General features: G+C 39.7%; 1 protein-coding gene across 1 annotated transcript; it reads left to right on the forward strand.

Moving 5' to 3' along the window:
* The first annotated feature begins 2,647 nt into the window (after nucleotides 1-2,647).
* Nucleotides 2,648-9,641, forward strand: LOC129791339 (uncharacterized). Its single transcript, XM_055829466.1, has 2 exons — nucleotides 2,648-3,574; nucleotides 8,668-9,641. The coding sequence occupies exons 1-2, from the start codon at nucleotides 2,891-2,893 to the stop codon at nucleotides 9,424-9,426; spliced, it is 1,443 nt and encodes a 480-aa protein (XP_055685441.1). The 5' UTR covers nucleotides 2,648-2,890; the 3' UTR covers nucleotides 9,427-9,641.
* The last annotated feature ends 2,260 nt before the right edge of the window (nucleotides 9,642-11,901 follow it).

Below are 11,901 nucleotides of genomic sequence, written 5' to 3' on the forward strand. Positions count from 1 at the left end.
ATCCCAAATTGAAGTCTTTTCCACTAGAAGGGAGATATTCGCTGGGGATGTACGAGAAGAAATATAAATTGCCTGCAAAAGTCACAAAATAGGGACATCAATTTCGCAAGGAAAAAAGAAGATGAACTCAAGAATATATTAAAGCTTGTATTTTAAATGGTAGACTTTGGGCTAAAAGAGCTTTCAACTAAGCACAGAGAATAAGGTAAATCCTTCGTTGGTACATACGCAACACATCTTCTCCACGGATTTAATCTCTTTCTTACTTCTGTCAAGAGTTCTTATAAATTCGTAGAAAATTTAAATGAAATTGGAAGGAACATACATATGCATGAATATATAATTGAGCTTTATAATGTACATAAAGCTTAGTAATTTGATGGCAATGCAAAGACAATATCTTGCGAAGTATAATTGCTACCTAAGCTGTTCCATTTTGGGAGTCAAAGAAACAAACTCTAATTATTTTAAAACTTTTCTTCATTCATAAAATTGAAACAATTTAATTGAAAAACACCTCAAAACATGCTAAAAATAATGTTATTTTGTAATAAAGTAAAAACAAAATTTCCCACACATAAATGCTGAGAATGTTCTCTCCATAAGCCTCCTAATTGATACACTTGCTACACATCTCTCCGGCAATGCTCCCCAGTGGATTACACTGTCTCGCGTTGATGAATGAAAGTTTGGTGTGGAAGACCAAGTTAGTGAACAAAATTATCGTATCATATATTTTCCCCCTGAAGCTCACCACGAACTTGATCGACTTGGCTTGGCTCTGTTGGGAATTTTCTGACGTTGGCAGACGCGCAGGAGTGAAGAAGGAACGGTCAAATGATGATGAAAAATTGTTTGATTTATTTTTTAGATTCGGGAGGGAAAAACGCAATTTTTCACCATAAAACTTTCTTTTTTTCCTTATATAACCTCCCCGCCGTCCCATCCATGAGGATGTTTTTAATTTCGCCATTTTTTTCATCTCGCAATGACGAAAAAATGGAGCCTCAAAGCTCCGCAGCTTCTCACTGGAAAAAAATCATCTTTTGCATCCCTCTCGTTCCATCCCCTGCAGACATTTCCATTTTCATGTCATTAATTCTAATCAACTGTGGCTTCTTCTGACTTCACTCAAATCGATATTAATGCCTTATCTGTGTTTCTTTCCATTTCGAAATTTTCACGTTCGATCTTTTGATTCGACATTCCATATAGCACGATATTTATATATGTATCTGTAGCTTTTTTTTTGTTATTTATCTCTCCAGAAGTAGAATATTGCTACGGAAATGCTGATGCGGGGGGAGTCTTTTGATGTTTGTCCTGGCGGAAAATAAACCATGAATGACTTTCGCGTAAGCCTGGGGAATGCATAATTTCTAAAATGGGGCTTTCTCTGTGAGAAAGTGTGCGAGCTTTTTTTTTCTATTGCGAAACCATTTCGCATTATGCATGACGTTCTCATAATTACACAGTCAGTTTGTCACTCTTTGAATTAGAGAAAAATATACAGCTTGAATCCCCCAAAGGGGATGTTCATTCATGATGGGAATTTTCATCAAACAGTTTAATTTCTAAGAATTTTTATCTTCTGATTGTTGGGTTAGTCGAGAAATTCTATATTTTCTTCATATACCTTCCAGGAATCCATTAAAATAGGACAAAGTATATATTTTTAATTTTTTATGATTGAAAAGGGAATGAATTTTGCCTTTTGAGTATATGACTTTTTTTTGAAAATGGAGCATCTTAAAGATAAAAGTTGCGGAGGCCGAAAGGGGGCATAAAAAGGTCAGTAAAAGCAATTTTTTTTGGCAATTCATTGACATTTTTATTTGTAAATATCTTATATGAAAAATCCCAAAAAAGCTCTGAAAGTTCTGCCAATTTTTCATTTAATATTAATATAAGATTTTCTAAGAATTAAATCATTTCTTCTGTATATTGCTATAATTTGTTAAAAACTTCATAAACTGTGCTGGAAATCCAGCTGAATTTTAAATCCATAAAATTCTACAAATCCTACAATTCCTAAAAATCAAATAATTCGTTCATCTGGGTATTTAAAAAAATCTCATGAAGTTGCATCTATGACTGTAGTGTGGAAAGTCCTGCAAGTCCCGCAAATCTCACAAATCCCTTAAGTCCAATAAATCTCACAAGTCCAGCAAATCTTTCAAGTAATTCAAGTTTAGTAATTTAATAATGACAATTCAAATAATTCCTTATCAAAAATTATTTTTTCAAATACCACAAATCCAGTAAATACATGTAAGTCCTACAAATCCTGAAAATCTTATAAATCATATGAAATGTTTAACCAAATATACTTAACTTACGTCTTTAAAACTCTTCCCAATAAATTATAAATTCTGTCGTAAAATAGTGGAAAATTTCTTTGCAATACCACACCCTCTAAGAAGCACCTTTTCACCTTTCCTACAATGTATAAACACACAGGGATTACGTAATGAAGAAACAACACTTAAAGCATGGGTGTGACTTTTGTGCGACATTAAAGATAGAACAACAAAACTATATGTGGAAAGGGGATGAAGAAAATGCTAAAATGGGCGCAAAAGCGGAAAAGCTCATTGGAGGGAATTTTTGGGTTGAAGAAGTTGTAGCGTTCGCTTTTCCATAGATTTTCATGAATTTTCAAACTTTCGTAAATTTCTTAAATTTCATTAAATTCTTCAGTCTCTCAACCTTAATATTGGCCGACTGCAAGAATTGCTTTCTTTCTGAGGTTTTATGTGGGACAGATTAATGAGATTTGTGACGTCCCCTCCTCATTGGAAATTAATTTTAATATCAGTTTTGTCTCGATTCTCAGAGGACCCGCACGGAATTGGAGGGCCGAGCTACTGACCCCAAAAAGCCCCTAAGAATGTCGTGGAGTGATCCGCGCGTGAGTGGAAGAAAAAGGCCATTGTCCGGATTGAGCCGGAAGAGGCTGCCCCCGAAGTGCGAAGAAGAGAGGTGCCGTCGCTCTCCTGCCGGAAGGGAAAAGATGCTGTTGTCTACGATGCCCCATTTCGATGGATGTGACCCCACGGGCTCCGTGAGAAAAGGAAAACCCTTTCACTGCCGAGCCAATGGCAGAAGAAGGGCAGAAGTGAGTACCCAAAGGCGGAAGAAGCTTCTTCGCTGCAACATTCGTCGTGGGAGACGAATTCTGCGTGCTGGGCGTCGTGAGACCGACGATTGTGAAGATGCCCTCCACAGAGATGAGCATCAGGAGAACACCCAGTGGAGGACATGGATTCCCTCTCGGGACTGGGGAAAGCAGCATCAGGAGAACGCCAAGTGGAGGACATGGATTTCCTTTCGGGGATGGGGAAGGTCCTCAAGCCTGATGCCGAAGGATGAGCATCAGGAGAACACCAAGTGGAAGACATGGATTCCCTCTCGGGACTGGGGAAAGCAGCATCCAGAGAACACCAAGTGGCTGACATGGATTCCCTCCCGGGAATGGGGAAAGTCCTCAAGCCAGATGCCGATGGATGTCAATGGGACGTGGCGTGCGAGGAAACTCGCAGAAGAAACAGGAATCAACGGAAACCTGTATCAAGTAACTATGTTTCATGTTTAACAATTCTCGTCGAATGACGAGTGGCGCCCAACATAAAAGTCATTTAAAGTAACTTGTAAAATTCTAAATTTCAATCCTTGCTTTTCTTTTTCTTAAATAATTTAAATTAAAGTTGCCTACTTGTGGATAAAAGAAATGGTTTAATTCTTGCCAATTTTAATTATGAAAGACTGAAATCCAGAATAAAATTCCGTAGTGCAAAAGTAAAAAGAAAATCTTTTCTTTTCCATGAAAAGAGGTTCATTTCAATGGCGCCCAACTATGCGCTCTTAAGTAACTCACCTTTGAGAATTTTTCTTTTTTTTTGCCGTTTTTTTTTTTTCTTTTTATTTGAAGAGAAATGGTTTTGGAATTGAAAGAGTCTTATGTTTTATCATTTTTTTTTCTGAATTTAGCCGTGTGGGCAGGCTGTTAAAGTTGATTTTCTTTTGAATAGAGAGCCTTTCTGGGGATGAATGAAGGGATATTTGTGGCAATTCCTTTCCCCCAGAACCTCTCAGTTTTTCATGCGATCTCAGGACGAATGAGAGAGTCGAAACGCGTAAATTCGACAGGCTTTCTCCCTGAGATCGACATTATATGCTAAAGTTCTTAAAGATTTCTTTTTCAAATTTTATTATAAAAATTTTCATGCAAATTGTGTCGTTTGCTAACATTGTGATTGTTTGTGGAGTTTTGTGATCTCATTCAGTCCCTTTGAAAAGTTAAAATTCCTTGAGGGAAAGAGCGGGAAATTTGATTTCCTCGAAATTATGAGGAAAACCCCGGAAATCTTTGACTTTCATTTAACCTTGTGGAGCCATGACATTGCTCCACGGTCAAAGTGTGTTGGCTTATCACATAGCGGTGATCTCTCTTGAGATAATGGTTGAGAGATTAAATTAAACTTTGTCCCCTAAAAATTTTGGGGATTCTTTTGTAGTAATTCTTTTTCAAAATTCTTTTTGCAAAAACTTTAAAATTTTACCGGTGCATAATTTTAAATCTTTTCTTTTATCTTTAATTGTGCACTGTTGGGGAATTGTACTTTCAATTAGTTTTTGATTCTTTTTATTTGCGATCAGTCCTCTTGGACTTTGATTGGTTGAATTTGGTTTTGAATTAAATTATTGGAGTATTTCCTCGTTTTGCCATTGAACGCGGGGCATGCGCTGTGGGTTGATCGGGGGCGGGTGCCCTTCGATTTTCTGATCCCCGTATCTTGCTTAGGCAATTGATTAAGCGGGTTGAACAGAATTTGCTGGACCATTTGTGACCCGCTTTTCTCGCGTGCTGCGTCCTGCGGGCAATGATGGAATGAGGGAAATTATTCTGTTTTTTTTATTAAAGTTTTCCGTGTTCAGAGTATATTGCTGACACGTGCACCGTGCTAAAGATTCACGGATATTGGAATAAAGCTTTTGAACCCAGGTGCTTTAAATGCAATTAATTTGTCGATTCTTTTTGCAAACAATTTCCCCTTTTTCTTTGAAAATTAATTATGTGGCAGGACAAATGGCATATGGTTCGGTGGATGGCGACCAAATTGAATTTTCTAGCAAATTTTCTTTTTTTTTCCCATGTTAATTCCGATTCTAAACGAATTTTGCGGTAGGGAATTTGCTAAGCAGAATAGTTGTGATTGAAGTTTTCTGATCACAATTTTCTTGCTGGAAGTTTTCCTTTATTTAATTTTGAATTTAAAATTTATTAATTCTCGCGTTTTCCTGATCCCTGCATCGGGCGTTGAGCATGCGATGCGAGCCGACTCAGGATGGGCGGTCGTTTATTTTCCGATCCTCGTATCTTGCTTAGGCAATTGATTAAGCGGGTTGAGCGGAATTTGGCGGATCGCTTGTCAAAAACTCTGTCCTTGCATTATGCGTTTGACGAAATGATGATGGGTTGATGGAAGATTTGCGCTTTTCATTTGATAAGGATGTTTTTGTAACAGCTTGCATTGCTGTTTGGGATTAAGGGAGAGAACTGCTTAATCTATTTTAAATTTAAACCTACTGAATAGGTAGTACAAACATCCTTGGAAAGCTTTCTTGATAAAGCGTTAGATTTTCTATCCGGGGATGGAGGTCTCCTCAGTGGTTTTTCGGCGTATGTTTTTCACGAGACCTCCTGTTTCTTTTCCCCGTCGTGAAGTGGCGCCTCCTTCCACGGGATTCCCAGCTTTAGTCTGGTTTATCCAGTTCGGATGTGAGTCCTTCCCTCTTGAAGAACTCGCCGGAAAAATTTTGGGATTCGTCCCGAAGTTTCGCCGTGGATTCTGGTTTGAGGAGATGTGTAGCTTCTCCCAGATCCATCCGACTCCATTGAGATGTGAGACCGTTGGTGGTTTCTTCCCTCGCACCCTCTGTGTGAGGATCTCAAGGAATCTTGATTAGCTTTTGCTTCGATGCCTCTTGTGAGAACAATTAATACTCTAAATGGGTGATTCTTTTTTGATAATTCGTGGGGAACGTCTGGTCGGTTCGAGATCCTCCACTTTCTTTTCTTTTTATTTTTCTCGTTTGAAATTCATCGCCAATCCCAGGGTTTGACTTTGTTGACCCTTGCATTCTCTTCCCTTTCCTTAATATTTCCAATCATCCAATTTCACCATAAAACCAGGATCTGAATTTATTCAGAAATTGGTTAATGCCCTTTTGTACAAGTTGTGCATGGAGAGAAGTAAATTAGAGCATGTTCCGCTGGAACTAGGTTTTAACTGTCTTTTCTTACTCTCTCCGTAAATATTCATTTTGTTTAAACCGGAAGGAAGGTAATGGATCGCTAATTGGAAAATTTATTATTGTTGATTCCTCAATAGTTGCAGTATGAGGAGAGATTTTGCATGAGCATCAGCGTCCATGAGGAGAGTCACGTTTTAAAATTTGTCAGAGTCGTATCATGCCTTATTCGGCAAGAGCTCTTTCGGATGGCATTCGTTTGATTCGTAATCGGAGATGTTTGTTCCTCGAATTCTTTCCCCTGCACTTGGCAGAATCCAATTAATTCCATCCTTCCCAATCCTATGAAATTACATGCACAAGATGCATAGGACCCATCCCACCTAACTAGTAGAGTCAATACTCCTTTCGCATTCTCGTCTAGTCCGCGAAAAAAAATCACATGAAATTATAGAAAGATTCCTTCCTCTTGTTGCCATGTGACCACCTCCAATGGTAGGGCAGAAAAGTGTCATCTGGACCCATACTTATTCTCGTGGGCTCGTGGATGAATCACAGGAAAGCGAGGACGGCGTACCTCCAAGGTTGTCTCCTTCTTTTCATAGGTGCTCTCTGACGGTGACCTCGAGGCAAGGAATTGTCGAAAATTGAAGAGTGGTGGAGGAGTTGAGCGGCGAAAGAGAAGAGAAAGGCAAAACAGGAGTCAGATTGACAAAGAGCCCAATGAAAGGGGTGGTCCTTTACACCAACCTGGGATAACTCTGCATATGAGCCTTTTGCTCGAATGGTGGCGGCGACTGAGTTCACATCCACCCAGTACGCAATCTCACGGATGGAGCCAAGGCCCTGAAAAGCCAAATCTTCATCGAAGGTTCACCCCGTTCGTGCCCATGTCTAAATTCCACCCCATCTACGTTTTTTTTGAAAGAGAATGAGGAGAAAGAAAGTAATTTTGGGCCTCCGGGTGGACTGGAGATTGGAGGAATAAAAAATAGGGTAGGGGGGCCGGTGAAATGCCGAGGGGAGGTGAACTCAGTAAAGAGAGAGAGGAGGAGAGAGAGAAGGAGGAGAGAGAGAGAAGGAGGAGAAAAGAGAAGGAGGAGAGGAGAGAAGGAGAAGAGAGAAGGAGGAGAGACAGAGAAGGAGAAGCGGCGTTGAGGATTCTTTGCCTGGAGACCATCTGATGAGATGCTCCTGTGGGGAGTTGGTGTCGGCTAAGAAGGGACAATGGACGAGTGGACGTGTGTGAAGTCTTAAGGTTCTCGGGAGACTTATGGAGCGAGGAGCCAACGAGAGATGCCAGCAGTGGTTAACGCAGTTAGGATCTTTCGCCCCCAAATCCGTTGTCCAAGGCTCACGTTATGCAAAGCGCGTGAGTCAATGTCTTACGATTTTGCGGAAGGATCAGAGAGAGAAGTGGAGATAAATTTAAAGTCCATCTCACCTTTCCCCACACAAACACTTCCGCGTTGCTAATAGCAAATGCTGGTAAAGAGAGAGTGACCATCAGCTGGAAGAGAGCTCCCGAAGCTCTATTAGAATCACACCGCCTTCCGTAGAATCTCATTTTCCTCAAAGAGAACATTTTTTCTCTCCTTCACTTTTGTGACTCTCGAAATAATAATGGATCTTTAAGCTAATCTAGATCCACAAGTTGAAGGAGATGTTGATCAGTATTTAAAATTTTTTCATTTCATGGTAATTTTGAGTCTGACGAACCTGAAGAAACTCAATCTGCAGGGTTGAGGAGAAGAAGACTGTGGGTTTTGAAGAAGAAGGGCAATTAGAACAAAGATATCCTTTGTCATTCCTTGATTTCCCTTCCAATTCCTTTCCTTGCCTTTTTTCCACCTCGAAACCTTTTCTAAAGGGCGTGACATTCACTCGAGGGTTTGGAGGAGCGGGATACATAATCCCCATAGTTTTCACCTCTTCTAGGTGCGATCAGCTCATATTCCCTTTGGCTTATTTTAGTAAATATGGAGGCATAAATTCTTTAATTCCCCCAATAAAGTTTCATTAAATAATTACGCCGAACGTGGAAGAAACCGATGCCAGCCCTTCTGTCCTTTGCCAATGTTTAAGAGATTTTAAAAGTAAAATTTCCTTTGCCTACACCACCATATTAAGAATAAGTAAAAGATCTTTTCTTTTTTTTTTTTTTTATTCCTTTTTTTTCTTTTGTAACTAAGAGGTGATGTAGCGTTCGCTTTTCCATAGATTTTCATGAATTTTCAAACTTTCGTAAATTTCTTAAATTTCATTAAATTCTTCAGTCTCTCAACCTTAATATTGGCCGACTGCAAGAATTGCTTTCTTTCTGAGGTTTTATGTGGGACAGATTAATGAGATTTGTGACGTCCCCTCCTCATTGGAAATTAATTTTAATATCAGTTTTGTCTCGATTCTCAGAGGACCCGCACGGAATTGGAGGGCCGAGCTACTGACCCCAAAAAGCCCCTAAGAATGTCGTGGAGTGATCCGCGCGTGAGTGGAAGAAAAAGGCCATTGTCCGGATTGAGCCGGAATAGGCTGCCCCCGAAGTGCGAAGAAGAGAGGTGCCGTCGCTCTCCTGCCGGAAGGGAAAAGATGCTGTTGTCTACGATGCCCCATTTCGATGGATGTGACCCCACGGGCTCCGTGAGAAAAGGAAAACCCTTTCACTGCCGAGCCAATGGCAGAAGAAGGGCAGAAGTGAGTACCCAAAGGCGGAAGAAGCTTCTTCGCTGCAACATTCGTCGTGGGAGACGAATTCTGCGTGCTGGGCGTCGTGAGACCGACGATTGTGAAGATGCCCTCCACAGAGATGAGCATCAGGAGAACACCCAGTGGAGGACATGGATTCCCTCTCGGGACTGGGGAAAGCAGCATCAGGAGAACGCCAAGTGGAGGACATGGATTTCCTTTCGGGGATGGGGAAGGTCCTCAAGCCTGATGCCGAAGGATGAGCATCAGGAGAACACCAAGTGGAAGACATGGATTCCCTCTCGGGACTGGGGAAAGCAGCATCCAGAGAACACCAAGTGGCTGACATGGATTCCCTCCCGGGAATGGGGAAAGTCCTCAAGCCAGATGCCGATGGATGTCAATGGGACGTGGCGTGCGAGGAAACTCGCAGAAGAAACAGGAATCAACGGAAACCTGTATCAAGTAACTATGTTTCATGTTTAACAATTCTCGTCGAATGACGAGTGGCGCCCAACATAAAAGTCATTTAAAGTAACTTGTAAAATTCTAAATTTCAATCCTTGCTTTTCTTTTTCTTAAATAATTTAAATTAAAGTTGCCTACTTGTGGATAAAAGAAATGGTTTAATTCTTGCCAATTTTAATTATGAAAGACTGAAATCCAGAATAAAATTCCGTAGTGCAAAAGTAAAAAGAAAATCTTTTCTTTTCCATGAAAAGAGGTTCATTTCAAAGTAAAGTATTTTAATTGCATTTCAATTTGTTTTGCGAACAAGTTTTGCAATTAAATCACTTTGGCACCGTTTACGACCCTTCGTCTCCCAATGATGCCACAATTATTTCTTTTGTACCACACAATAGCTTTCATTGAAATAATTAATGCCACCCCTAGAAGAATTCAATTAACGTAATGCTACCGCACTCAATTGGCATCATTTCAGTATGAGTTAGGGGGGTGGATCCCAATGGTTGGGGCCTCTGTCTGGGGTATACGTTTGTCCATGGAAAATAAATTACAATTCGGCTTTTTCTGGGGGCCACAGGAAAATTTTCAAGTTTCATGTGTGTGTGTGACCACATTCTGAGGGATGGCGGCTCCTACGCCCCTAAAATGAAATGCACCACCACCATCAACCACCCCAACCACCCTCAATGGTGCTCAAGAGTCCATGTGTGTGTATGTGTCTGTGTAAAATGGTCCAAAAGGAAAGATTTGGTTCTCCATGCGGTTAGCCACGAGAGGAGAAGTTTCCTCGGCAAATTGTCAATTAGGGAAATTGCAAAGTGCAAGCTAAAGTAATTAAATTACATATTACAAGTATGTCAATGTGTTCACACACCCCCTTGTAAAATTCTTCAGTGATGCTTTTGAATTAATGTGACGACACTTGCATGCAAATAGTACGTTTCACTTCTTTTTTTTTGCAACACGTCCACGAAAAATGCCCGTCCAATGGAAAATACCCCTTAGAGTGTCATCCAGTAGCTTTTCATTAGGTTCCACTATTAAATTACAAATGGCATCCGATTCAGCGCATTTTGCAATGCCATTTTCACAGCAATTCGACTCGAGCACCATCGTTGCAATTGCATCGCCCTCCTCTTGTTTTTTCTTTCTTTTATTCACAGCTCTAGGAAAATTGTGATGACTTTGCCACAATTTTTAATCTGTTTTGTTGCTGTTTTTCTTTGAAAATTAAATTTTCCAGTATTTATGCATTTTAGTGTTTAAATTAATGAGATATTTAGCAGAATTGTAGTATTTCTGCTTAAACAAATCTAAAAAAACCTCCTTAGGGGATCGTGGCCCAATTGCGACCCCCTAAATTCTGTTTCAGAAGGATTGAAAAAAAGTCATATTAAAATGAATTAAATCTTTCCAAGTTTGGTACCATTGGAAAGGTCATTTAATAGGCTAACTTTGTTCTATAAATGCAAACATTCTAACTCTTACCTGTTCTGAGTAATAGTCGAATTAAAAAAAGTTGCTAAAATTGCACTTTTTCACCACGGTGTTCTATTTGCGACCCCCCGAGTGTTCCAATTGCGACCCCCTGTTTTTGCCGTAATTTGTGGGTTTTTCACTAGTAGATCACTTTTATCACTACTATAAATAGGAAAAACGCCATGAATTACACGGAAAAGCCGGAAAATCAAAAATTTATTTTCAATTTTCCCCACATTTGTTTTGACATTTCGCCCTTGAGGTGACTACACACACACACAGACAATTGCGCACTCACTGACGTAATTCGCAGTAAATTCACGAAAATTCTTCTGAGGAATGCGTAAATTACACTTTCTGCTTTCCCTTATGGTTGTAGGAACATTTTCACTGCGAAAAAACTTTCAAGAAACGTAAAAAAATAATGATTTTCCTGGAATCAAAACACAGGGCGATCTGTGTGAGGAAGACACTTCCACACCACTACACGCATGCGCGACAGCTTTACCGTGGTGAGTGGTGGAAATAGACGGTCCGAATTGGAACATTTTGGGGGTCGCAATTAGAACATTTTGCATGTATTACATTTTCACTTAATTACTTAAAATACCTAAAATCTTTCAAAAAATTGTAAATTAAGTAATGAACTAGACCCTCTAAGCTACAGAAACGCGGCATAATATGAGACATAATAGTGGGAAAAAAACTCATATCAACTTAGTTTCTAAAATCAGAAAATGTCGACCAAGTGCTGAAAATGAATTTGATTTTTTATTGTTATTGTTTTTGATTTGTTGTGTACCAAATTAATTTATTTTAGACGCTAACATTACCTTACTATAATATCTTCATAATGTAGTGAAACTAATTTTATAATATTGCGTCATTTACGAGAAAAAGGGGAGGTCGCAATTGGGCGGCGGTCCGAATTGGGCCACGTTCCCCTATATAGATTTCTGGCTACATCCCTAATCCAATAGAAAATACATCAATTAAATAGTTTAATAGCCGAAC

This window comes from Lutzomyia longipalpis, chromosome 2, assembly GCF_024334085.1.
Source record: "Lutzomyia longipalpis isolate SR_M1_2022 chromosome 2, ASM2433408v1".
NCBI classification, from domain to species: Eukaryota; Metazoa; Arthropoda; class Insecta; order Diptera; family Psychodidae; genus Lutzomyia; species Lutzomyia longipalpis.

Bases quoted from the DNA above. Each gene is read 5' to 3' on its own strand.
- LOC129791339 (XM_055829466.1), top strand. From the start codon at position 2,891: ATGTCGTGGAGTGATCCGCGCGTGAGTGGAAGAAAAAGGCCATTGTCC. The intron at 3,575-8,667 runs GTAACTATGTTT...CTCGATTCTCAG, and splicing joins TCAACGGAAACCTGTATCAA to AGGACCCGCACGGAATTGGA.